General features: G+C 41.5%; 1 protein-coding gene across 1 annotated transcript in view; it reads left to right on the forward strand.

Annotated features, from left to right (window-relative positions):
- Positions 1-16,530, forward strand: part of PPP4R3A (protein phosphatase 4 regulatory subunit 3A) — a 43,938-nt gene extending 27,408 nt beyond the window's left edge. The window contains exons 6-16 of the mRNA XM_008072959.2: positions 501-578; positions 660-776; positions 1,183-1,299; positions 3,704-3,835; positions 3,939-4,041; positions 5,465-5,623; positions 11,095-11,264; positions 12,051-12,193; positions 12,819-13,009; positions 13,663-13,889; positions 15,321-16,530. Of these exons, the coding sequence (XP_008071150.2) occupies positions 501-578; positions 660-776; positions 1,183-1,299; positions 3,704-3,835; positions 3,939-4,041; positions 5,465-5,623; positions 11,095-11,264; positions 12,051-12,193; positions 12,819-13,009; positions 13,663-13,889; positions 15,321-15,431 (1,548 nt within the window). The 3' untranslated portion in view covers positions 15,432-16,530. The remainder of the gene's footprint in view (positions 1-500; positions 579-659; positions 777-1,182; positions 1,300-3,703; positions 3,836-3,938; positions 4,042-5,464; positions 5,624-11,094; positions 11,265-12,050; positions 12,194-12,818; positions 13,010-13,662; positions 13,890-15,320) is intronic.
- Positions 16,531-27,224: the final 10,694 nt, after the last annotated feature.

The raw sequence follows: 27,224 nt of genomic DNA on the forward strand, positions 1-27,224 counted from the left end.
AAATAAGCTTCTTTAAAAGCTCTGAATTTAGTTTTTTAAATAATTGAGTCATTTTTCTGTGTCTTTAAAACATGAAGAAAACTTTATCTTTATTTTCATTCTCATTTGAGAGGTTGTAGAACCTTAACTTTTAAGGTAATAAAACCCTTAAAAATGAGGGGTCAGCAAATTGTGGCCCATGCCTATTATTGGAACACATACTCATTCATCTCCATGTTGTGTGACTGTTCATACTGTAAGAGAGAGCCGAGGAGTTGTAGTGCCGAAACCACACCACCTGCAAAGCCCACAATATTTATCATCTGACCCTTAAATAGGCAGAAGAAATCACTTTGCCAAAAGTTAACCCTTCCGCAGTTTGTTTTTCCTTCTCTTTTACAAAACAACATTGCCAGTACCAGCTTTGCTTTTTTCTAGCTATTGCTGATTATGTTTTAACATCCTGAAATTATATTTTATTTCACTTATTAATGCAATTACACTTGTCCTTTATTTCACAGGAAGATGAAAAATTTCTGACAGATTTGTTTGCACAGCTAACAGATGAAGCAACAGATGAGGAAAAAAGACAGGAATTGGTAAGAAATTAGAGATTAAGAAAGGCATACAAATAAAACAACAGTTTTTTTATATTTACTTATCCTTATTCCTAATTTCAGGTTAACTTTTTAAAAGAATTTTGTGCATTTTCCCAAACCCTACAACCTCAAAACAGAGATGCTTTTTTCAAGACTTTGTCAAACATGGGCATATTACCAGCTTTAGAAGTCATCCTTGTAAGTTTGTTTCTTTTTGCTTTTAATTAACTCTTTTTAAACCACAGAAATAATATTTTTATGTAATGTGAAGTATTTGATTATAGCCAATATTTAATGTTACTTATATATTAAATTATGTTAAAGAAGCTATAAAATTCCTTTCATATTTTTACACAGTATTGAAAGAATGCAGTTAGAGGAATTTTTCATACTGATTTGTCAGCTTTGCAGCTTATTAGATGAAATGTTAAAACAGAAAGACAAATAGCAATACAGGGTTTAGAAAGTATAATTTTATCCATAAAACAATGTTTTTCTTGCAGAATTTCCTTAACCTTTCTTTTATATTAGAATGTTTTTTCTTTTGTTTTGTAAGTCTCATATAGTTGCAATTATAGGAGAAATAAGTGCTTCTTATCTGCAGGGCATGGATGATACGCAGGTGCGAAGTGCAGCTACTGATATTTTCTCATACTTGGTTGAATATAATCCATCCATGGTACGAGAGTTTGTCATGCAGGAGGCACAACAGAATGATGATGTAAGTAAGAAGTTAACAGAGCAAAAAATAACCAGCAAGGTAAATATTATTTGCATTCGCAGTAAGTATTTCTACATAGGAAGCTGTAACTGTGTTTATTACACACTCCTAAGATTTAGGTCGTTGCTGTTTGGGAAATATGTAGCCATAGTATCAAAGAGCTTATTCTTCCTCTAAATTGGCTCCTGTTTCAGTTTATAAATGTATTGTCCTACAGCAATTATTTGCTAATGTTCAATTTAAATTTCTTTTAAAAATGTGGGCATCAGATTTCCTTTTAATTCTGAAGTTAGCTTGCTGTGTTTTCTTAAATCATTTAATCAATCAATTGTTCTTCTATCTATGCAATTATGAGTAACTTCCCTGGGAAAACATTGACTTTGCTAGGGGTAGATTCTTAAAATTATCAAGAATGAGGAAATGAAGCAGTCCTTTGAAAAGTATTTAGGGTGCTGTTTCTTTATTGTGTAGAGAACAAGTTGTTGTCTTGTTCACACACACTCCAGCATTGAGGGGAAACCACAGTAGACCCCTTGGTGGCAGAGTACCTGAGATACTTCAGCTGGTTAAGAGGAGGGCATTTTGGGACCTGTGGTGTGTGGCACACATGGACCCTGGTTGTATGTGCACTTCTGCATTATTGTCAGATAATTGAACCAGTGATTCTGATTTTCCTGCTTTTCCCATAACATTTTGGCAGTAACTTTACTTAAGAATAGCCGTGTGTGGTGGCTCACACCTGTAATCCCAGCATTTGGGGAGACTGAGGTGAGAGGATTGCCTGAGCCTAGGAATTCGAGACCATCCAGGGCAACTTGGCGAGACCGCATCTCTACAGTAAATCAAAAAATTAGGTGTGGTGTTGTGTGCCTATAGTCCTAGTTACTTGGAAGGCTTAGGCAAAGGGATTGCCTGAGCTCCATAGGTTGAGGAGGCAGTAGCTGTGATCGTGACACTGCACTCCAGCCTAGGTGACAGAGTGAGACTCTGATTCCAAAAAAAAAAAGACACTGCCCTCAACTCCTCCTTAAGGGAGGATGGGGGGAAAAGGATACAGAAAACATCTGTGTAGAATTTCAGTCTCTAGTATTTTTTACAACATGAGAAAAAGACTTACTTTTTGAAAAGATCCTATTTAATGTGTTATATTGTCAAAATGAAGTGGAATGTCTAGTAACTTCTAAATTTAAGGTTTTATTTTTAAATTATAGTGCCAGGGTAGTTGCAAAACAGTACCAATTTGAACTGTTGAATGTTAAGTCATGTTTTTCTTTTATAAAGCAGTCCTATTAGTCTGGGCAACAATAGTGAGACCCTGTTTCAAAAAAATTAGTTGGGTGTAGTGGTGTGTACCTGTAGTCCCAGCTACTCAGGAGGCTGAAGCAGGAGGATTGCTTGAGCCCAGGGATTCAAAGCAGTGAGCTATGATTACTGCATTCTAGCCTGGGTGATAGAGCAAAATACAGTCTCTTTTTAAAAAAAAAAAAACAAATGTTTAAAAAAATAATAAAAATGTCCTCTTGAGAACCAAATATCTGTATTCTTGAAAATAAAGGTGATTCTTGTTGACCCCCATAACCACTAGTTGCACACCTGTTGATACACCTCAAAATACTTTACTCACATGCAGGAGGATACTAGCCTCCCACTCCTGACCATTGTTTCTGCACGCCGTCTCCTTTTCCACCCTTGTGCACTCTGCCTTTGCATGTGTGTAGGCAAGAGCTGAATCTTTTCCCTTAATCCTTCTCAGTTTTTATTTACTCCTTGGGCCGGTGATGCCAGTCATAACAGAGCTTTAGGAAAACCAGCAATTTGTTTTCCATGGCATTTGGAATCTGTATAATTGATTAGTTGTTCTGTGTTCTCTAAGTATCATAGTTTCATTTCCCCCAATTTCAGACATTTAGATACCATCTAATTTTTTCCTAAATTTATTTTTTAAAAAACACCTCTATTATATCCACAAATGGAGAACAGTTATCATTTACCATAAATAGAAGGAAAATAAATGCAATGGAAGTAGAATGATTTTATCATAGCCCAGTGTTCTTGCTGTTAAAGCTATGGACCCAAAGGCCAGGGGCTTTCTTCAAAAGTTAAGCCACATTATGAGAGAGATGTAAAGATCTATTAGGATCACACGGAAACTTTGTTAAGTGAAATTTAAAGATAAAAGAAAATAAAATTATTTTCAGTGCTCTTCAGTATAATGTCCTGCACCACACTTCAGGGAAAGAAACACTGTCATGTGTCCCCTCAAGTAAATGAGCCAATCATTTAGTTTTGTTTGCAGTTAGCAAGACAGCTAGAGCCAGGAGTAACGTGCAGTGCATGTCTTAGTTCATGCTTTCTCTGTTCTGTCTGGTCACAAGTGAGCCTTAGTGTCTGTTTTTCTCATCAGGACATTTTGCTCATCAACCTCATCATAGAGCATATGATTTGTGACACAGACCCTGAACTTGGAGGAGCAGTCCAGCTCATGGGCCTGCTTCGAACTTTAGTGGACCCTGAGAACATGCTGGCTACTGCCAATGTAAGCCACGGGTACCTTTCCTCTTTCTGATGACCAGCATGTTGTTGATTGCTGCTAGGAACCAGTACAGTTAAAGTTCATGGATGTATTTTTGATTCCTTAGAAAACAGAAAAGACAGAATTTCTGGGTTTCTTCTACAAGCACTGTATGCATGTTCTTACTGCCCCCTTGCTGGCAAATACAACAGAAGACAAGCCTAGTAAAGGTAAGATCGTGCAGGTTGGTAGTTAGGTTCTCTGTTTTTGAATTCAACATTGATGTTAAATAACAGTTTTTATAGGAGGCAGCAGGGGAGGCAGAGGGTGGGGGCGGGGTGGGGTGACAGGACACACCTTAAAAAAAGTAGCAGTCTTCAAAAGTTCATTGAGGTCTTAATAATTTTTTTTTTTTAATCAAAAGCAAGCTGGAGTATTAATAATGTATTTTAAAGAGAGATGTTCGTCATAAAATTTCTTTAAAAGTGCTATAATCAGATAACAGAAGCATGCAAAAATGAGGATTATTTGTTGCTTTAAGAATTTTAAAGCAATTTTTTGTTAAATAATATTTGTATTTAGTCTGCATTTACACAAGTGAAATAAATAGAAGACAGTAGCTATGAAAAATATTTTTAATTATTCAGACTCCAGGTGTGTAGATGGAGAGCTAAGTTATTTGCTCAATATTAAGCTATTTTTATTTACATTGAGGATATGTTAGGATTTGTTATTTTGCATGTTATTCCTTAGGGCTTTAACTTTTGTGTATGTGTGTTTAATTTAGGAAATAGTTTTAAGGTCTCCATTGGGAAATTCCTTCTTGAAGCTCTAGGAACAAGAACATTTTGTCATGAATTCTCAATGTAGTACATTTAACTTATACATGTCCATAAAATACATGTTAAACTCCTTTTTTTTTCCTTCCTTTTTTGGGTTACTCTGGAATCAAGTTCTTGAAATAGGAATATCTGTTCTTCCTGCCTACTTCATTCACAGTGGGGAGAGCTTGAGGCTTCTTCCCCAATCACACGGTCAATTCACCCAGTGTTTATTGAGAACTCAGTGTGTGGAAGGACTCTGAAGTATAATCTGTAGGTCTAAACGAGGATGGTGGGGAGTGACCCTTTCAGAGGTTTGCTGCCTGGTGAGGAACAAAGACAAGGCAGTGATTATAATTCCGTGTGGACTCATTACGAGTCGTAAAGTAGGGTCACAAGGCATCCTGGAATCAAGAGCAGGAAGAAAGTGATGCATTGGAGATGATGTGCTGGAGGGCAGACCCTCCTGTACTGAGTGTGCATCTAGTGGGGACACTTGGTAGATGGCTCTCGAATTTTGGAGTAAAGCAGATCTTCTAGATTTGCATCTTAGCTGCCTCACTAACTCTTCTGACTCAGGTCTAGTTGGTTAATAGACTCATAATATTGTGGAAATCGTTTTTCACAGGGTTTTTTAATTAAATAAGAAAAACTGTAAAGTACAGTTCCTGGCACATGGTAGGCATTCAATAAATATTAGTGCCCTCCTCCTGAAGTTAAAATATTTGAGTTACTAGAACAAGGGACTTCACTTGATTAGAATTTGAGTTCTTACATTTGAGGAGGAAAAGCATGTTGTCATTAAGTAGAATTGTGTTTTGGTTTTTTTTAGATGATTTCCAAACTGCCCAGCTGTTGGCACTTGTGTTGGAATTGTTAACATTTTGTGTGGAGCACCATACCTACCATATAAAGAACTACATTATCAATAAGGATATCCTCCGGAGAGTGCTGGTCCTCATGGCCTCAAAGCATGCTTTCCTGGCTTTGTGTAAGTGTTGCTTCTGATAGAACTATTTACTAACTTTATGTAGTGTCATGTTGGTGGTGTCTTTAGATCATATTACCTGAAAGAAAAAGTCACACTGATCATAGATCAGGAGACCTAGACCCTAGTCCTGACTCTGCCACTGATGAGGTGATTGCCACATTGAGCAGATGATTTTCCTGACTCTTTCAGTGTACGGCAAAGTTGTGTATCTGCAGTGTTATATTCCATTATTACATAGCACCTTTGATCATTTCACCTCAGTTATTTTAGAATAGGGGTGGCAAGCTACAGCCATGACCAGAAAAATAGCCTGTGCCCTATTTATGTACAACCTAGAAGCTGAAAAATGTTTTTTATGTTTTTAAAAGGTGGCCTAAAAAAGAGAAAAACGAATGTGCTACAGAGACCACGTGTTGCCCCCAAAGCCTAAAATATGTTCTAGGTGGATCTTTATGGGAAAAGCTTACACACTCTTTGAAAACAGCAGACTTTTAAAAAGACTATTCTTAGACACACATTTTTCAAAAACTAACTTACAGTATTCTTAAGACTCTAGTTTGTTGGAGTAAAACAAGATTCTGAGAAATTGGAAATAGATTAATCCAGAATGTTCTTAATCATGCAGCAGCCAGGCTTCTTAGGTCATGAGTTTTTATAACTAAATTGTCTTTACTGGTAATTTGTTAGACCGCAGTTAGAGGTACCCTAGAAGTTCAACAACTAACTTTTGCCTTTTGGTTTTAAAGGTAAGTTTGGGGGTGTGTTGTTATTTTGAGGCATCATAGTCACCCACTAATTAGAGGCCTAAACATACATACTCCATTTTTGCTATCTTTTATTTACTTCATTTCTAATTATTGTTTTACTTAATTGGTTTAAATATCCTTAAATTTTAAAGTTATAGATTATTAAAACAACTATAAGTTTAAATTTTATTTAAAATTTATAAACTATAAAAACCATTGTTTCCTTCTTAAAGAAATTTATTAAACTTTCTATCAGGTGACACCTTGTATTTGTTTTCCTCATATATAGCTACCGCAGTAAAAGTGAGAGCACCAAAGTTAAGTTTAAAGGAGGTTTATAACTGAATTATTCTTTCATGTCAAAGTAGACAGTTTTGTTTAAGTGTGGGAAGGGGGTGTGAACAGATGGGACAGAATGGAAAAACCCAATAAATGAGTAAGTTTAAGCAATTTTGCTCAATAAATACACTTAAAATCTACTACCATATTATCATTGATTCTGAAATGTGCCTTTTATACATTTATCATCTCTGAAATCAAGGTGAGTCTTAAAATTAATGGCATGTTATTATAATTGGTAGTTCACTTTGCTGATTCCTTTTGTTTCCTTAGTTTTAGAAAAAAAGTTTTTTGCAATCAGCGGCATCTTCTATTTGATTTGGTATGATACATACCTGTTATACAAGAAAAATGAAGATGAGGGAGACCTTGGACTCTGCTGTCCAGGGAATGCTTATTAGGAATCATGTGAAAGTCATATGCAACGTACAAGCTCTATATTAAGGTGTGATTGGAAGCATAGTGGAGATAATGTATTCTAACTTAATGAGGCTGTTCAGGAACATTCACAAGACAGTTGTAACTTCAGTCATGTCTTGGTTATGGGAGAGTGTGGCGTTCTCAGTTGAATACGCAAGCAGGTGTTAAGTGTGGAAAAGTGAGGTAAGCACGTTTCCTGCAGTTAGGACACCAGTCCAGGGACAGTGTCAAGATGGTAGGCCGCTCAATGGCGAGGACTTTTTTCTAGTTCAGTTCCTCATTGCATTATTTTACTTGCAGTTTTGTGAGGACAGTTTCTCCTAATCTCTTGCCAACTGTGGAGAGAATCATGACAGATCAATGAAAGTTACGGTGTCAGAAACTAAGTACACTAGCAAAACCTTAGTTATGTTTTATTATTGTTGATATTTTCCAAACTGACTCAGATTATCACTAATCAGAACTCGTAAGTGACTTCTGGGTTCGCCTTTCTTCCCAGGGTTGAAAGTAGGAGTGTCTCTTAAAGAGGATACCAGTTATTAGGAACATGCCTTTAGGACTGGCTTTGCAGGACAGAGTAGTTGTTGTTATCAGAGATTTATTTTTTCTGGAGTTGGAGTCTCACTCTGTTGCCCAGGCTGGAGTACAGTGGCATACTCACAGCCACCCCAGTGTTGAACTCCTGGGCGCAGGCTATCTTTCTGCCTCAGCCTTCCAAGTGACCAGAACTACAGGCGTGCGCCTCTACGCCCGGCTAATTTTTTGATTTATTGTAGAGATGATGTCTTGCCAAATTGCCCAGGCTGGTCTCGAACCTGTGGACTCAGGCAGTCCTCTCACCTTGGTATCCCAAAGTGCTGGGATTACAGGCTTGAGCCACTGCGCCCGGCCTGCTAGCAGAGATTTCTAAGAACTAAATATAAATTTGGAGAAGCTTCAGATACTTATGGTTCTTCTAGGAAAACTATACTTTGAAATAAAGTATTATGTATAATGTTTTTTAAGGGAGGGTTTTATAAATATTTAAGTTTAGGTGCACATGTGTAAATAATGAGTGGTGAAATGTAAACGGGGGATTTGTGGAGCTTTTTTTTTTTTTTTTTTTTTGAGTTGGAGTCTCACTTCGTCGCCCAGACTGGAGTGCAGTGGCATGCCCCCGGCCACCTCAGCCTTGACCTGCTGGGCTCCAGTGATCCTTCCGCCTCAGCTTTCCAAGTAGCTGGAACTACAGGCGCGCGCTACCATGCCTGGCTAATTTTTGATTTATTGTAGTGATGAGGTCTCGCCAAGTTGCCCAGGCAGGTCTCAAACCCGCAGGCTTAGACAATTCACTCACCTCAGCCTCCCAAAGCGCAGGATTACAGGCTGAGCCACCGAGCCCAGCTTTGTGGAGCTTTTTTTTATTTTTTTGAGTTGGAGTCTCACTCTGTCACCCAGGCTGTAGTGCAGTAGCACAGTCATGGCTACTGTAGCCTCAACCTCCTGGGCTCAGGCGATCCTTCCACCTCAGTCTCCCAAGTAGATGGGATATAGGTGCACGCCACCATACCTGGCTGATTTGGTTTTTGTAGAAATGAGGTCTCGCCATGTTGTCCGTGCTGGTCTCATACTCCTGGGCTCCGGCAATCCTCTCGCCTCGGCCTCCCAAAGTACTGGGATTACAGGTGTGAGCCACTGCATCCAGTCAGTTATTTTAAAATCTGCTGCTTCTTAATTGGTATACTTTGTCATATTTATAGACAACTAATCAACTAAACTCAGTCTTTACAAGTTAGTTACCAGTTCAGTCTATTTCCTTGGCCTTTTCAAGATCCTTGGATCTTACATTGTAGCCTCTTATATCATACTTTTATGTTGTTTGGTTTTTTTGTTATTTTTGTTTAAAATATGAATATCTTTGAAAAGAATGAAATAAGCTTTTATTCAGCTCTTATTAGTTACGTACAAGGCAAAAAATTGTAGACTTATTGTATGAAATCTCATGTTGTGTAAGGTAAGGCCAAATGAGTTTTTTAAGAGATGATTGAACTAAGCACAAGAAGGTCCCTGGCATGTGAATGAAGGTTAGAGATGTGAGTGTATGCAGTGTGCTTTACATTGAAAATCCAGTGGTTTTGCCGATCTGGCCTGTCTCGAAAGAGTTCTCTAATCTCCTTTGAGTGATTTGCCATCGTAGAGCTCACTGGTAAAGTGTTGAAAGCAACTTTATATTCAACAGCAAAGAACAGAGGTTGGAGATTTTTGATGCAGGCTTCTTTCCAGGGTTGGGCTTGAGTGGAAATCACACAGCATTCTTGAAATACACATGTGAGGGCAGATGGAAATGCAGTCAAAGCAGGAGGCCATGGGCACCGCCCTCTGCCAGCTGTTTCTGGGTAGAGGTGCTTGAAGGCCATAGCACTGTCTGTGTGCCCTGGTCTTAGTGAATTCCAGGAAGGGAGTTTCACTCACCAAGGAATGATATGCAGACCAGTGGGGTCCTGGGTGTGCCATGGTAGGACACAAGTCTACAAAGCCTGCAGCACTGGAGCCCCGGTTCCTAAAAGGAGTTCTGCTAGAATCACTAAGAGATTAACATTGACCTCCTAGCAGAAGCGCTAAAGTATTTTCATTCCAGCAAATGGAACTGCCTCACTAAGTTCCCTTGCCAATTAACATTTAAAAAAAAAAAAAAAAACCTGCAAATACTGTTTTGGGTAATAAACCCTTGTTAGGCTTTGACTTACCACACAGAAAGATGCCTCTTATTGTTTAAAATGTCTTATTTCACCATGCTATGTTTTTAAAAATATTCAGGAATTTAAAAAATAAAATGCAAGAATTATTCTATAAACTACTTGGAAACTCCCTGCCCAGAGTGTTTCTTTAGGAAGATACACTCTTCATCATTTGTACTGTTCGGCAGTTTATGATCAACTGTACCTAATTGGGCATTCACTTGTGGACCTCTTTTCTGCCAACTAAAGAAAAATTGAGCTGCTTTACTCTGCCTTCCCACCCAGAAACCGTGTCAGCATGGTTGCCTGGCTACCCGCTCATGAAGGACTTGATTAATAACAAATTGGCAATTTAACGAGCCACTTCCATGATCTCCAAAGAAATCAAAATACAAACACAATATTTAATCTTGCCAACCGAAGACGATGTGACTGCATGAAGTGAGTATGCTTTTTTGAACTGTTTACAGCAACTGGGGCATTAACTTACTGATCATTTCACTTAGGTAAAGAGGGCTTTGCTGAAGTCTAGCTGACTGAGTATATTTGTATCTTGACGAATGGTGACTTAAGTAACTCCCCATACCTCAAGATATAAATATACTTTAGAATCTGTAAGTTAAAGCCTAATTATAAAAAGGAAAACTAGGAAAAAATTAAAAAGCATACTCGCTGCAATAAGCACACAGGACCACATTTTAAACAACAGTCTCTAAATTTATTTCTAAACTGTGGGAAGGCAAATTTTGGGTCATGCAGATTTTTGTGGGTTTATAGCATTTCTGCAACCACATCGACAAATCAATGTAAATCCATGAACTATGATGCAAAATAGCATGTCTAAAAATATTGAGGATTAAATTGCACTGTGGATTGCCCTAATAAAGCAATTTTTAGTATTTTAAGGTATATATAAAAGAATATGTGGAATTTTTTCATTGTAGGTAGTACGTTAGGCTCACTCATGTCAGCTCTTATTTGAGATATAAAGTACATTCTGGTCATTTCCAGAATTTGTTTTGGCTTTCTAAGACTTGTGTTCTATTATGACTTACACTACTTTTAGGATACATTTTTCTGATAACACTTTTATAATCCTTATCTTTAGGTTCACATTTCTGGAAGTGCTAACATATCACTATGCACGAAGACTTGATGTTTGTTAAACAGGGTTATGTTTGGTTTGATAGTAAGTCTAAAATATATACATGCGGTATGTGACTTAAACACCAGTGCCTCTGTGTTTCAGGTGCCCTTCGTTTTAAGAGAAAGATTATTGGATTGAAAGATGAATTTTACAACCGCTACATAATGAAAAGTTTTCTGTTTGAACCAGTTGTCAAAGCATTTCTCAACAATGGATCCCGCTACAATCTGATGAACTCTGCCATAATAGAGATGTTTGAATTTATTAGAGTGGTAGGTTCTGTATTTTTAAATTAGCACTTGATTTTTAATTGATAAAATTGAATATGTATTACTAGTATTTGGGCTTATTTGAGATTATTGTATAAGGGAGAGAATTTTAAAGAGAAAAAACAATGTATTGAAGGCTTAAGATTGGATTCAAGATAATAGAAGCCAAAATAATCTTATCTCAGCAGCTATAACTCCTTTATAGGATGACTTGAAAACTGACTTAACACTGTCATGCTAATCATTTTAAGAAAGTAAAACTAGAGTTGACAGATAAGCAACTCTACTTTCATATGTTTCTAGAGTGTAATTTCATAATAAACTCTTGATTTGAGAGCCATGACTCTCAAACATTGGTGCTATGTGAAATTATCTGTGGCATGTTGTTTGCTTTTTACAAAATTATGGTAAAATATACATAACATTAAACTTTCCATTTTAACTATTTCTAAGTGCATATTCACACCCTTGTGCTGCCATCACCACCATCCATCTCTAGAACTTTTCTGTGACTTGCTTTAACATATTCATGCCCTGGTCCCATGGCAGACCTATGACATCAGACCTTGGGTGGGACCTGGGCATTGACTTTGGAAAGCCATAAACAAACTGGCGCCTACTGCAGTAGTCAGTGTATGTTATTCCCATTTCCATTGTTTGATTATCTCTAAGATTATGTAATTTTGTGGAATTAAGCTTTTTTGGGTGACTTATGATTTCATTAAATTAAGTCTCATTTACTAGAATGACATTTTTCTATCTTTTTTTCATTACAATTCTTTTCTGTAGGAAGATATAAAATCATTAACTGCTCACGTAATTGAAAATTACTGGAAAGCACTGGAAGATGTAGATTATGTACAGACATTTAAAGGATTAAAACTGAGATTTGAACAACAAAGAGAAAGGCAAGATAATCCCAAACTTGATAGGTAGGTCCTAAATATTTGAACCTATTCATTGAGCATCAAGCTTTGTGGTAGTGGCTTGTTTATTTGTTGTTATTTGGCTTGACAGAGTTGAGGGGCATAGGCAGATAGTTAAAAGAAGTTGCAGTTTTCTGTAATGGTCAACATAGATGTTTCCTTGAAGTGTAGGAGGACATAGTGTTATCTGCAGACCCTCAGGCATGTATGAAGCCAGATAATAAAAAACATGTGGGAATGAGGCCTTGTGCGTTCAGAATAAACTCAGAATAGTGTCTAATTTGCTTAAAATACCAATTATTAAGATTGCAGATTCTAAAAAGTCTTTTTCTAAACACTAGAAAATATACTTTATAGTATATTTTAAAATTTGTAGATTATTATTTGTTAATTACTAATGCTGAGAAGTTTAAGTGATCTGTAGCAGAACAATTTTGATAATATGAAATTTGATTTCACTCTTTAACACTAGAAATGGTGGGATTTTTTTCAGAGTATGTGTTTGGTAAAATTGGGTTTTCATTCATGTCTATTGACATTAACCTCTTAAGATGATATCTGATTTTGGAGCAGTGCTTGAAGAGAAGCTAAATGCAGCTATTCTGTGATTCTTTGACTCTCTTACTCGCAGCATGCGTTCCATCTTGAGGAATCACAGATACCGAAGAGATGCCAGAACCCTGGAAGACGAGGAAGAAATGTGGTTCAACACAGACGAGGATGACATGGAAGATGGAGAGGCCGTGGTGTCTCCATCTGACAAAGCCAAAAATGATGATGACATTATGGATCCAATCAGTAAATTCATGGAGAGGAAGAAATGTATGTTGAACAGATGGGCAAGAGAAAACAAAGACTTCTCACTCTAGTTTATTCTTTAATTCTTGACAAAATGATGAGCTAGTGTCCACTTGGAATGTGTGATGATGTAGATATTAAAGAGTCTGTTGCTTGGTAGGTCGAGACTGAATTAATAGCTCTGTTGTGAAGGCATAGACTAACTTAACTTGAGTAAGTAAGGAGGAATAGTGTTTCAGGAAGGATGGGAAGACTGAATGTGGTACTGAGGGTTCATTTCTTCTCTGGAGTCAAATCCGGTGGATATAATGGAATTGAGCAAGGTAAGCGTTACTCATTAATTGAACTTCATTTCAGTTGTTGCCTGGGCAACATAGAACTCGTCTACAAAAAATAAAAAAATTAGCTGGGCGTGGTGACTCACTTGTAGTCGCAGCTACTCGGGAGGCTGAAGCAGAAGGATTGCCTGAGCCCTCTGAGTCCTAGAAGTAAAGGCTGCAATGAGCTGTGATCATGCCATTGCAACAAAGTGAGACCTTCCAACTCAAAAAAATATATATATATGAAATATCTAGCAAATAGTAAGCTAGTTAAATGTGGTCTAGTGTCTCCTCATCTGGAGAAGTTACAAAAGCAAGCGTGTGAGTGACAGCTGTTGACACTGTTTTCACTTTCAGTAAAAGAGAGTGAGGAGAAGGAGGTGCTCCTGAAGACGAACCTTTCTGGTCGGCAGAGCCCGAGTTTTAAGCTTTCGCTGTCCAGTGGAACCAAGACGAACCTCACCAGCCAGTCCTCAGCAGCAAGCCTGCCAGGCTCTCCAGGCTCACCCGGGTCCCCAGGCTCTCCCGGCTCTCCTGGATCCGTCCCCAAAAGTACATCCCCGACGGCAGCTATTACTACAAAGGTACGGCTCTTATGCCCAGGACTCCCACTTTTCCCTTTTTCCCTGATTGAAGCTTCAGCAGTTTGCTGGACTGCTATTCCCTTCTGCTGCTGCCTTGTGGAGTTGGCCTAACATGTGTGAACTAGAGGATGGGAGCCCACCATACATGGAGCTGACGAAAAGTTGGGACATTTTTAAAGTTTTTATGACCAGGGCAAAAGTCCAAATATATTTGTATTTGGTATTTTGCATTTCAGAACTACAGCTTTAGATTTATATGTCAAAACATTTACAGTTTTAGTTTTCCCAATTAATACCTAGACAGACTTTGTGGGGAAAGGGGTAATCTGAATACTGGCTGGGTACAGTTGGCTCATGCCTGTCATCCCAACACTTGGGATGTGGAGGCAGAGACGGGAGGATTGCCTGAGTCTAGGGGTTCAAGACCAGCCTGGGCAACATAGAATTCGTCTACAAAAATAAAAAAATTAGCTGGGCATGGTAACCTACAGTTACAGCTACTTGGGAGGCTGAAGCAGAAGGATTGCCTGAGCCCTAGAGGTAAAGGCTGCAATGAGCTGTGATCATGCCATTGCACTCCAGCTGAGATAACAAAGTAGGACTCTCCAACTCAAAAAATATATATATGAAATATCTGGATACCCCTAACTTTTCTTTGCCAACTAAGATTTGTTTTTAAGTAATCATCTACTATCAGTAACATCTCATATAAGAAAGGTACAACATTTTAATGACAAAAATGTAAAAAAGACATACTGTCAGAATAAAACCGCTTATTTTGGCTGCCTTATACTGTCCTTTTTTCTTTTCGAGGCATAAAATACATTGATTATTGGACTAGCAGTTGAAGACTGGCATTTGGGAATCACTGACTCAGTCTGGAATCTATTGCCTGTTTGTCTCTCCTTCTGATCTGAGCAGGAGACCCCTAAAGGCTGAGAAGTGAATCTGAGATGCACTGGAATGGTGGCAGGCTGAGGACAAGCAGTGTGAACTTTTGTTTCCCAGGGGATTTGCTAGAAGACAGAAACTACTGAAAATGTGTTGTTTTAATTTTACGTAACTTAAATGTTTTCCCTTTTTAAAAATTTTTTGGTAGAGACAGGGGGGTCTTTCTTTGTTGTCAAGCTGGTCTCGAACTACTGGCCTCAAACTATCTTCCTGCCTTGGCCTCCTGCTGGGATTACAAGCGGGAGCCACAACACTTGGCATAGTTTTCCCTTAATATTAAAAAATTTAGGTTTATTGTGAACAATTTAAGAACTACATAAAAATAACTAACTTCAGTTGAATATAGTCCCACCATCCAGAAACAGCCACAGTTAACCTGTCAGGATAGGCTCTATCTTCTATCTCCAGACCTAAAACAGGGATATATTTAGATGTAGCGTTTTGTTTCCTGTTCCTTAAATAATCCTTATTTCTGCCCAGGGAGGCCTCGTGGGTCTGGTAGATTATCCTGACGATGATGAAGATGATGATGAGGATGAAGACAAGGAAGATACGCTACCATTGTCAAAGAAAGCAAAATTTGATTCATAATAATGGCAACTGCCTATGATCAGTACCTGTTGGAAAAAACTGGTTCTCTGCCCCTCCCCCTATGAAGTCCACGACAAGCAGTGGTCTCTTGTGAATGACTGACGCAGTCAGCCTCGCACTCGACTTCTGCTCATCAAGTGCCAATACAGCGGAGCAGGAGGGGCCGACATGCACCTAGGGGAGGACTTGCCTCTGAGCTCTCCAGCCTGGACCACACATTGCCCTTTTCTCAGGGAAGGAACTGGAAACAAAAAGCCAACGGGGCAGGGTTCTAAGTGGACTCGGGACGGAAGGTCGGTGCCGTGGGCAGACAGCTTTTGGAGACTCAGAAGATGGGCCCCGTGCCCTGATTCTTCCTAGCTAAGAATGCCAGCAGTTTCTTTGTTTAAAGAGACCTGCCTTGAAAGCCGAACCTTCTGAACATTTTAATCAAGCTGTAACAGGCTTGGAAACCCTCTGGGGGAGGGCGAGTATACAGTTTCCTCTTTTTTATCTGTTCCCTTTGCCCTTCAAACTGCAGATTTTTTTTTAAGTGGGGATTTGTCCCTGCTTGATTAAAGATTGAGTGGAATTCTAGATGTGGTCATTTGTGTCATACTTTTTTGTTTCACTTTGTTTTTGATTTTTTTCCTCCCCTGAGTGTATGCTTAGTTGTTGAGTATATATATTTGGGACCATTAAACCTTTTTTGATGTAATATAACCTGACGTTGTGCCGGTACCTGTTTTACCATGTGTAATTTTTGTTCTACACCACCGTTCTTACTTTGTTTAGAGTTTTATGAAAGATGGTATAGTTTTTATTGACAAAAGCAAAGTAATCTTACAACTATGTGCATACAAAAGCAATACTATTTTGTGACTAAATATTTTATATTAAAATTTACATCAGCAACTGTCTTGAGAATTCAGGGAAATAGAGTGGAATTTAAAACTTCAACAGTTTTGTTAAACCTAGAAACATGAAATTAGTATTCCAAAGAGATTCTGAAATTTCATATCTTGGGGAAATGACGGTACATTAAATCAAAATTGAGGATGGATGATTTAAAAATAACATATTTGACTTTTGAATAATAAAAAGTGAAGAGTAAGAGAAAGTTGTATTAGTTGTATGTTTCTTGGTTTTTGTTTTTTGTTTTTATTACTCCCTTTGGAATACCAGTTTGAGTTGAGTGGTGGTTCCTAAGTAAATAGTTGGCCAGAGACCATCAGACAGCACCTTATCAAAACTTTTTGTCTTAGATGTGATCAGATTATTTCAGGGAGATGAAAACAGACAATTCCACATACCCTCACTTAAAGTGAAGATTTAGAACTTACTGAAGAATTTATTTTCAAATATGAATAAAGCCCCATCTTGATCCAGGAAAGGATGCTACTTTAAGTATTATACACTTAACTCATTTGTGACGGCTGACGTGATTTACGACATTCCAAATTCTGTTCCTGGTTGCTGCTGACATGAATTTACCTCATTGTGGAAGACTGTCTTTTCAGGTTTATAATCTAAATAAAAATACAAAGTATGGAATGCTAGTCAGAGCAGTGTCTGAGGCATTTAAATACTGGATATGTCTGCAACTTTGGGTTGTATTGTGAAAAAGGTGACAAGTTAGAAAAGATCATTTCACTTGTGCTTAACGACAGAAGTTTGTGGCAACCAGCTTCAGATTTTTATTTTTCCCCACTCAGTATTAGGAAAAGTGAATAATTTGCCAGTCGTGCATGTGTTAACTGAGAATCTAGCATGCACTATATGCTGCTTACTTTTTCCTCAGTAAATTTTAATTGTGGTCCCAAAAGCAAGGCTATATTGAATAGAAAACTAGAAAATGGGTGGGCTCGGTGGCTCAGCCTGTAATCCCAGCATTTTGGGAGGCCAAGGCGAGAGGATTGCCTAAGCTCGCGGGTTCGAGACCTGCCCGGGGAATTTGGCGAGATCTCGTCTCTACAATAAATCAAAAATTAGCCGGGCGTGGTAGTGCGTGCCTATAGTTCCAGCTACTTGGAAGGCTGAGGCGGAAGGATGGCCGGAGCCCAGCAGGTTGAGGCTGCGGTGGCCAGGAGCATGCCACTGCACTCCAGTCTGGGCACCAGAGTGAGACTCCAACTCTAAAAAAAAAGAAAACCAGAAAATGACAACTTGTTACAGTTATGCAAAGCTGCTTTTTTTTTTTAAACAACAGAAACTTTGGGTGCATAATTTTAAAAGATTAAGTGTATTTCACTGGAGTACAGATCTATTTCCAAGTCACAAGTTTCAGCTATTAATTATTAAAGTTATCTTGCAAGTAAAGAGAAGAAAAACTTAATAGAGAACTAAGTCAATTTATTATGTCTTCCTTTGTTACTTAAAAAGTCAAGTAATGCCAGTGCCTTAAACATGCAGTTTGATCTTCCTGACTGATTCTTCAAACACTTGTCATGGTGTCCTGAAGCTTCTTTGCTAGGGGGAAGAAGCATCACTTACTTTCATCAACTGTGGTCTAGTAATAAACTATTGGTCTTCCACAGTTAAGAGATGCTTTTCGTTGATCGACTGTTATTTCCTTAGTTATTAGTAAGCACATTACCGAAACAAACTTGACACAAATGTTGCTACAATAAGAGGAGAAATGGGGTCTCAGCTTGTCATTTTATGGAGGGATGCTGTTAGCAAGAAATTGTTAGAAACAACACTTGGCACAGTCCCATCTGACTCAAAAGTCTATGCTGTCAATCATGGGTACTATCTTGGTAAATGACGTGAATAGAGTTACAAATTATTTACCTTAGTGATATCAAGTCGTTCTTGTGATCATTTTGCTGTGTTTAAAATGAAAAAATTTTCACCTCCCAGAGTGATTACACAACAACTTCTGAAAAAAGATTCCTAACTCTTGCAGGAAACACCTTGATGTCCCATCCTGTGCTAAAACGCTAGCCCGGCATTGTTAGCAGCCCGATGCTGAGTGGTCTCTTCCCTATCTGCTGTTCTTAGCTCTTGCATATAATTTCCCCAGGACTTCAATTTGCAAATCATTTTTTACGAATTTGGAAATGATAAGAGCCATGAATTCGGGACATGTTCTTACTACTGTTTTTGTTCTTAGTTGATATAACCCTTTTCCTGTTGAGCAAAAAATGAAGCTTGCTGCCACGTTATTTAATCCTTACATAGATATGCACTTTGAAGCTGGTTTTCAATATGAAAATAAGATATAAAAACTGTTCTTGGAGATATTTCTAGACAAAACTTGTCTCTGACCCTAACAAGAATTACTTAAAAGATAATCACTATACTTTGTAGTTCTCCTTTTTCTCTGGGTAAAGGCTGCAGCCATAAGCACCGCCAGCGAGTATCCTCGGGTTGAATGGGAAGAGGGTCAGGCAGTGGCTTTGCAAGATTGCAAGATGAGCACAGCAACAAGTGTAAACGGGAGATTTAAGTAGAAAACTTCAGATTGTCAAGCGGTTCCTAGTATTTACCACAAATGACTTACAACCGCTTGTTAAAGTTCCTTTTGGAGGAAAGTTCAAGACTTTCACAATTTGCATTCATAGGCTATATGAGCTTCTCCCGACATATTTTTCAAGAAAGATGATTTTTTTAAACCTATGGGATAGATTCTTATCTCCCACAACACAGGGACTTGGAGATGGAGCAGTCTGGTATGTTGTGATGCTCAATGCTGAGTCAGCTGGAGTTTTCTCTCTGGCCTTAATGCCTCATCTTGGCTCCTGAGAATGATAAACCTGAAGAGTTGTCAAGAACCTGGCTTCAGACAGATACAAGTCTTTTTTTTCTTAAAACAGTTCTGGTTGAAGACACAACTTTCCTTGATCTTTTCAGTCTCGAAGATACGTTCTATCGTGGACTCAGGAAACTGGTTATTCCAACATCATGCTACATGGGTTTTTGTTTAACTTTCTCCACCACCCACCACCATTTTACAGAAACTGCTATGACCCAGGTCACAGCCTACCTGCAGATTCAATGGGCACTTCTACTGTCTTAAATTGACACTTGGGCAAAATCAACACCAACTGCTGTGTTCCTGATAAACTTTCTCTTGGTTTCTATAACAGCATGTGCTTTAACATGGCTGATTGCTTTCCCCTCCGAGTCAAGATCTCACTCTGTCACCCAGGCTGGAGTCCAGTGGCACAATCATGGCTCACCACAGCCTCCAACTCCTGGGCTCAGGCAATTCTTCCACCTCAGCCTCCTGAGTAGCTGGGACTACAGACGTTTTTCTAATTTTTGTAAAGATGGGGTCTCACTATGTTGCCCATGCTGGTCTTGAACTTAAGGGCTCAAGCTGTCCTCCTGCCTCAGCCTCCCAAAGTTTTGGGATTACAGGCGTGAACCACTATGCCTGGGCTCTTCAGTTTTGAAAGGAAGACTCAGATAAAGAACCTGAAAACAAAGTCGGGCTCGGTGGCTCAGCCTATAATCCCGCGCCTTTGGGAGGCTGAGGTGAGTGGATTGCCTGAGCCTGTGGGTTCAAGACCCATCTGGGCAACTTGGCGAGACCTCATCTCGAGATACAATAAATCAAAATGAGCCAGGCATGGTAGCACGCGCCTGTAGTTTCAGCTACTTGGACAGCTGAGGTGGAAGGATCGCCGGAGCCCAGCAGGTCGAGACTGCGGTGGCCGGGAGCGGCCACTGCACTCCAGTCTGGGTGACAGAGTGAGACTCCAACTCAAAAAAAAAAAAAAAAAAAAAAAAGAACCTGAAAACAAATGTGTTCTCTAGAGAAGTTATAGCACTTCATTCCAGTACCAAATACCTTCTGCAGAAATGTGTCTTAATATTGTGATAAAGACAAAAGCAGATGAAGGAATGTTGCTTCAATGCCACTGTGATCTGTAAAGAATTGGCTGGTTTTGGGCTTCTAGTCCTCCCTCTATGGTACTGCTCGGGAAGGTGAAGTAGAGTGCACAGCCACCATGGCAATTCTCATTGGCTCATACTGAGGGGTAGGAGTCTCCAAACTAAGTACCAACAAGTACTTGGCCTTTAAAATTCTTGGGGTGGTTGGCCAGGCACAGTGGCTCAGGCCTGTAATCCCAGCACTTGGGAGGCCGAGGTGGGAAGATCACTTGAGCCTAGGAGTTGGAGACTGTGGTGAGCTAAGACCATGCCATTACATTCCAGTCTGGGTGACGGAGAGAAGACCTGTCACACACACACACACACAAAAAAAAATTCCTGGGTGGCTTTCAATAAGGGAGAGAATGTGGGGAGTGTAGTGAAAACCTTCCACCCAAAGCCCCCATTCGAAGCCATCAAGGCCCCACTTTGGAAGGCTGGAATGGAGAGGCACAGAATTAACGTGGCTGAAAGCGCCCTCGGGAAACCTCTCAGCATGTCCCTTGGCTTGTGTGTTGGTCAGATCATTCTGAAAACAGATTTCCTGGTGAGAACATGGTGAAAAACTGGACAAAGTATACTGGCAGAAGCACAGAAAGGCCTGAGTTTTAATTTTTTTTTTTTTTTTTTTTTTGGAGTCAGAGTCTCACTCTGTTGCCCAGGCTGGAGTGCAGTGGCACAATCATGGCTCACCACAGCCTTGATCTCCTGGGCTCAGGTGATCCTCTTGCCTCAGCCTCCCGAGTAGCTGGGACTACAGGAGTGTGCCATCACACCTGGCTAATTTTTAAATTTTTTTTTGTAGAGACAGGGTCTCACTATTCTGCCCACGCTGGTCTCTCAAACTCCTGGGCTCAAGCAATCCTCCCACCTTGGGCTGCCCGAAGTGTTGGGATTACAGGTATGAATCACCATGCCTGGCCTATATAAAGGCATTTTATTTAATTATATACTTTTGATTGTTTTGAGTCCGAGTTTTACCCTGTTGCCCAGGCTTGAATGCTGTGGCATGATCTCCACTCACTGCAGCCTTGATCTGGGCTCAGTCAATCCTCCTGCCTTAGCCTCCCAAGCAACTGTGACTCTAGTTGTGCGCCACCATGCCTGGCTAATGTTTTTATTTTTACATTTATTTTTTGAGAAGGCAGGATTTATTGAAAGGACAGAGAAGCACCCACAGTGGGAGGGGACCCAAAGGGGTTGCCCGTTTTTATTTGTTGTAGAGGTGAGGTCTTACTAAGTTGCCCAGGCGGGTCTTGAATTCTTAGGCTTAAGCGATCCTCCCACCTCAGCTTCCCAAAGTGCTGGGATTACAGGCGTTTACCACTGCACCCAGCCTTAAATTCTTCCTCTGCTACTAAGACCTAAGGAAGGTCCCTGTAGCCTTGGCTTCCTCATCTGTTGGGAATGATAGCTACAAAACAACCACAGAATAGATGTGTAGATGGTATGTGTTCAGTAGAAAAAGTCTATTTATTTAAATCAGTGTTATATTAAATAGTACAGTCCACACCAGGAAGGACATGGCTGTGATGGTGATGCTCCTTAAAGCCCGAAATTGTCTGCTTTTAGAAGTCACTGACAGTCTGTGCAGTGGGAATCAACATATTGGTTAAAATCATACACCCTAATATTACAGAGTGAGGAGCTTGGCAGATCTTCCTCCTAAAAAGCAAAGGTAAAACAGAGCAAAACTGCCAAGACCAACCATCTCAGGTGTCGCAACCAACCAAAGGCACATCACACAGAGAAGAGTTTATTCGGGAATCCTGGGTTGGAGCCCTGGAAGTCTGACCCCTGCCTCCTCTGGCCCTTTCCTCTCGCACCCCCAGCCATCAGCTCACCCAGCTGGATAGCTCCGCCAGGCAGGACAACCTTGGAAACAAGCGGCTTCCCTGTGGACATGGCTGGCTTGACTGGATTGGAGGAATGAAAAAATACACCCTGGGTTTAAGGGAGCAGGCGCCTGACCTAGAAGAAAAGAAGACCCACATAAAATCACACCAAAGACTCCTGGCTGGGACATGATGCCCAATCTTGAATCCCATGGATAACTGTGCACTAGTGAATCTCATGGCTCAGATGAAATGAACACATTCCCCAAAAGAGACTACTGAAACTGACTCAGGAGGAGACGGGCAATCTGAAGACGTCTATTGCTGGTGAGGACATTGAATTCACAATCGAAAAAACTATCCATTATAAAAAGCACAGGCCCAGATAGTGGTGTCACTGCTGAGTTTTACCAGTTCTTCACAAACTCTTCCAAAAAATGGAGGAGGAAGGGTCGCTTCCCATTCATTCCCTTTGTGAGGTCAGTGTTACCCTGATGCAAAATCCAGACCAAAACATCACAGGAAATGGCAGCTACAGGGCCACACCTCTATGCTGTGGCTGCAAACACTCAACAAAACACTGGAAAACTGGTCCTGCAACCAAGAGAAAGAATCACCTGACCAACTGGATACTCATGGGAAGGCATGGTTGGTTTGACAACTGGAAGTCAATTAGCATAATAAACCATATCAGAGCCGGATGCGGTGGCTCACACCTGTAATCCCAGCACTTTGGGAGGCTGAAGCAAGACTGCCTGAGCTCACACGTTTGAGACCAGCCTGGGCAACATGGTGAGGCCTTATCTCCACAATAAATAAAAAAATTAGCTGGGTGTGATGGCGCACACTTGTGTTTCCAGCTACTTGAAAGGCTGAGGTAGAAGGATAGCCTGAGCCCAGCAGGTAAAGGCTGCAGTGGTCGTGAGCTTGCCACTGTACTCCAGCCTGGGTGACAGAGTTGAGACTCCCATCAAAAAAACAAACAAACAAACAAAAACATATCAAAAGAATAAAACACAGGCTGGGCTTGGTGGCTCAGCCTGTAATCCCAGCGCTTTGGGAGGCCGAGGTGAGTGGTTTGCCTGAGCCCGTGGGTTCGTGACCCGCCTGGGCAACTTGGCGAGACCTCATCTCTACAATAAATAAAAAAAAAAATTAGCTGGGCATGGTAGCGCACACCTGTAGTTCCAGCTACTTGGAAGGCTGAGGTGGAAGGATCGCCGGAGCCCAGCAGGTTGACGCGGCCACTGCACTCCAGTCTGAGTGACAGAGTGAGATTCCAATTCAAAACAAAACAAACAAACAAAAAAGAATAAAACACAAAAACCATGTGATCATCCCTATGCATGCAGGAAAATCATCTGATAACATTCAAAAACACTCCACAAACTCAACCAGATAAAGGGCATCTAAGAAAATCTACAGCAAAGGCATGGTGGTGCATGCCTGTAATCCCTCCCTTTGGGAGGTAGAGGCGAGAGGATTGCCTGAGCCCAGGGGTTCAAGACCAGTCTGGGCAACTTGGTGAAACTTTGTTTCTACAATAAATCAAAAAATTAGCCAGGAGTGGTGGCGCATGCCTGTAGTTCCAGCTACTTAAGGCTTGGGCGGAAGGTTGAGGCTGTGATGGCCATGAGCATGCCACTGCCCTCCAGCCTGGGCAGCAGCATGAGACTCCAACTCAAGAAAAAAAAAAAAGTAGGCAAACATCATGAACAGCCATCTCTGAAAAGACATATAAATGGCCAACAAACATACGAAAAAATGCTTAACATCACTCATTATCAGAGAAACGCAAATTACAACTACAATGTAATATACCACCTTACATCAGTCAGAATGGCCATTACTAAAAAAAAATCAAAAGACAACAGATGCTGGCACGGATGTGGAGAAAAGGGAACGCTTATACACTGTTCGTGGGAGTATAAATTAGCACATCCTCCAAGGAAAGTGGTATGGAGATTACTCTAAGAACTAAAAGTCAATCTACCATTTGAGCCAGCAATCCCACTACTAGATATCTACCCTAAGGAACAGAGGTCACTATATGACAAAGACAACTGCATGTTCATTGCAGCACAGTTCACAACTGCGAAGATGTGGAATCAACCTGAATGTCTGTCAACCAATCAGTCGATAATGAAAATGTGGTATGTATACACCACATGGAATACTATGTAGCCACAAAAAAGAATGAAATCCTGTCTTAGCAGCAACTTGGATGGAGCTGGAGATCATAATCCCAAGTGAACTGACTCAGAAACAGAAAACCAAACACCACATGTTCTCACTTAGAAGTGGGAGCTAAACCAAGAGTTTGCCAAGGCACAGAGAATGGTGTGAGGGGCACTGGAGACTCCGGGAGGAGGGAAGGGCAGAGGGATGGAAATCACCTGTTGAGTACAACGTGCACAGGTGGGAGTGATGGGTGCACCGAAGCCCAGACCAAAAACCATCTGTACCCCCAAAGCTTCTGAAATAAAGGAAAACAAGATGTTCAAGTTCACTCATAAAAAGAGAAAAGCAAATTGTCTGTTTTGAGTTGGGGTCTCATCTGTCACCCAGACTGGAGTACAGAGTCATGATCACGGTTCACCACAGCCTTGACTCCTGGGCTCAGGTGATCCTCCCTTCTCGACCTCCTGTAGTTGGGACTACAGGCATGCCCCACCATGCTGGGCTAATTTTTTGATTTTTTGTAGGATGAGGTCTCGCTATGCTGCCTAGTCTGGTCTTGAACTCCTGGGTTCAAGCAAGCCTCCCACCTCGGCCTCCCAAAGTTCTGGAATTACAGGCGTGAACCACTGCACCAGGCCAAGGAAAGCAAATAAAAACTACACTGAAGCCAGTTGTAACTGGCACCTGTAGTCTCAGCTACTCAGGAGGCTGAGGCAGGAGGATTACTTGAGTCCAGGAGTTTGAGGCTGCAGTGAGCCATGATCCGTGCCACTGCACTCCAGCCTGGGTGACAGAGGGCGCAACCTCAACTCAAAATATACATATAAACACCTTGGCCTCCCAAAGTGTTAGGATTACAGGCTGAGCCACCGAGCCCGGCCTGTGTCTCTGTATTTGACTTGTGTTAAAATGTGCTTGTATTTCACCCAGACTGGAGTGCAGTGGCACACTCCCAGCCACCACAGCCTCGACCTGCTGGGCTCTGGCGATCCCTCTGCCTCAGCCTTCCAAGTAGCCGAAACTACAGGTGTGTGCTACCACGCCTGGCTAATTTTTGATTTATTATAGAGATGAGGTCTCGCCAAGTTGCCTGGGTGAGTCTCGAACCCATGGGCTCAGGCAATCCACTCACCTCAGCCTTCCAAAGTGCTGGGATTACAGGCTGAGCCACAGAGCCTGGCCAATTTTTTTTTTTTTTTTTTGAAGAGCCGAGGTCTTGCTATGCTGCCTAGGCTGGTCTCAACTTCCTGGGCTTAAGTGATCCTCTTGCCTTGGTCTCCCAAAGTGCTGGGATCACAGGTGTGAGCTGTCATGCTGGGCCCAGTTCTGTTTTTATCAGGCTTTATGGTATCCACGCTTCTGCATGCGTGGAACTCCATCCTGAACTCATCCTGAACTCCAAAATTATCTTGTAAAAGCATGCAGGGAAAATGTTTACAGATAGGACACGTCTAGGAAGCAACTTGTCTGGGCCACCCAGTCCGGTGAAGCCTCCCAAACCCCATGACCTGGGACCCACCCAGGATACCTGCCTCCCACAGACCCAGGGAGCTGAGTGAGATCCTCTTAATCCCACGAGGTGGTGGTGCCAAGGCACAGGGCAGATAGCTCCAGGGTCATGAACCAACACAGCAGCCAGCTGACCCCAAGACAGGAATTCCTGACGCAGCTGTGGCCCAGGAACGGCCATGTCCCCAGGGGAAAATTCCCTGCCACGATGGGAAAAGTCTCGCAACTGTCAGAAGGCATTTACCCAGCACATTTCTCAGTGTGAGAGTGGGCTCCGTCAACAGCTCTCAAGATCCTTCCTCCTCACCTTCCAGCAAAGCAGAGCCAGCATCAGAACCAACCAACCCTCTGGCTGGCAAGCGTGGGCACCTTTTTCTTTTCAGAACAGGGGCTTTCTGAGGAACTTGGATGGAACACACATCAAACATGCATGAAACACGTCACACCTATTTCCAACCGACCTCTGTCATTGGCAAAAAAAGAGCTCCTCCAAGGGATTTCCGCTGCACAAGAAAACCATGTAGTCTGCATATTTTATTTCCTTCGCATTGCCTTTTTTTTTTTAAGTTGGGGGTCTCACTCTGTCGCCCAGGCTGGAGTGTGGTGGCACAATCACAGTTCACCACAGCCTCGACCTCCTGAGCTCAGGAGATCCTCCCACCTCAGCCTCCTGAGTAGCTGGAACTACCCTGGCGCCACACCACACCCGGCTGACTTTTTTTTTTTTGTAGAGATCAGATCTTACTATGTTACCCAGGCTGGTCTCGCCAACTCATGCGACCCTCCAGCTTGGCCTCCTAGAGTATAGGGATTGCAGGCCTGAGCCGTTACACCCAGTCGCTCTGATTTCCACACTTCTCTCCAGCGAGCCCTCCCCGCCCACTTGGCTCCTGGGGCCACAAGCTCACACTCGCTCTAGCCCTACGACGTCCCTCGGGATGGGCTGTAATGCCCCAAATCACCAGCAGATGGCGCAGCCCCAACACCTGACAGCGCCGACTTCCAAAACGACTCATGAGCCAACCAGCAGCCATTTAGTGCCTGCTGTATACGTGCCAAGGACTAGGCTAAGCTCTTCAGGTCAACTCTAGGCCAGAGGGCTCAGCTGCGAAATGCGTCGCCGTGAGAATTAAACCAGTCAAATCGTATAAAGCGCTCTGAAAAACGGCTGGGTCGTGGCGTGCAGTCATTACCAGGCTCTGGTGAGGTGCAAGAGACCAGCCCGGAGCCTCGGCCTCCACTGCGCCTCTCCCGCGCCGCGGCTGCCTCCGCAGGAAGATCTCCCCGGGGCCTGCGTCCGTCCAGGGGTGCCTCGCACCCCGTTCCGTCGCGACCGCCAAGCTGCTGCCCCCCTGGTCGGACTCCGGCTCCTGCCGGCGGTTTGGGCGTGGGCCCGGGTCGGAGCAGC

The sequence above is a fragment of the Carlito syrichta genome, unplaced genomic scaffold (assembly GCF_000164805.1).
Source record: "Carlito syrichta isolate Samal-C Ts95f unplaced genomic scaffold, Tarsius_syrichta-2.0.1 Scaffold315561, whole genome shotgun sequence".
Taxonomy (NCBI): Eukaryota; Metazoa; Chordata; class Mammalia; order Primates; family Tarsiidae; genus Carlito; species Carlito syrichta.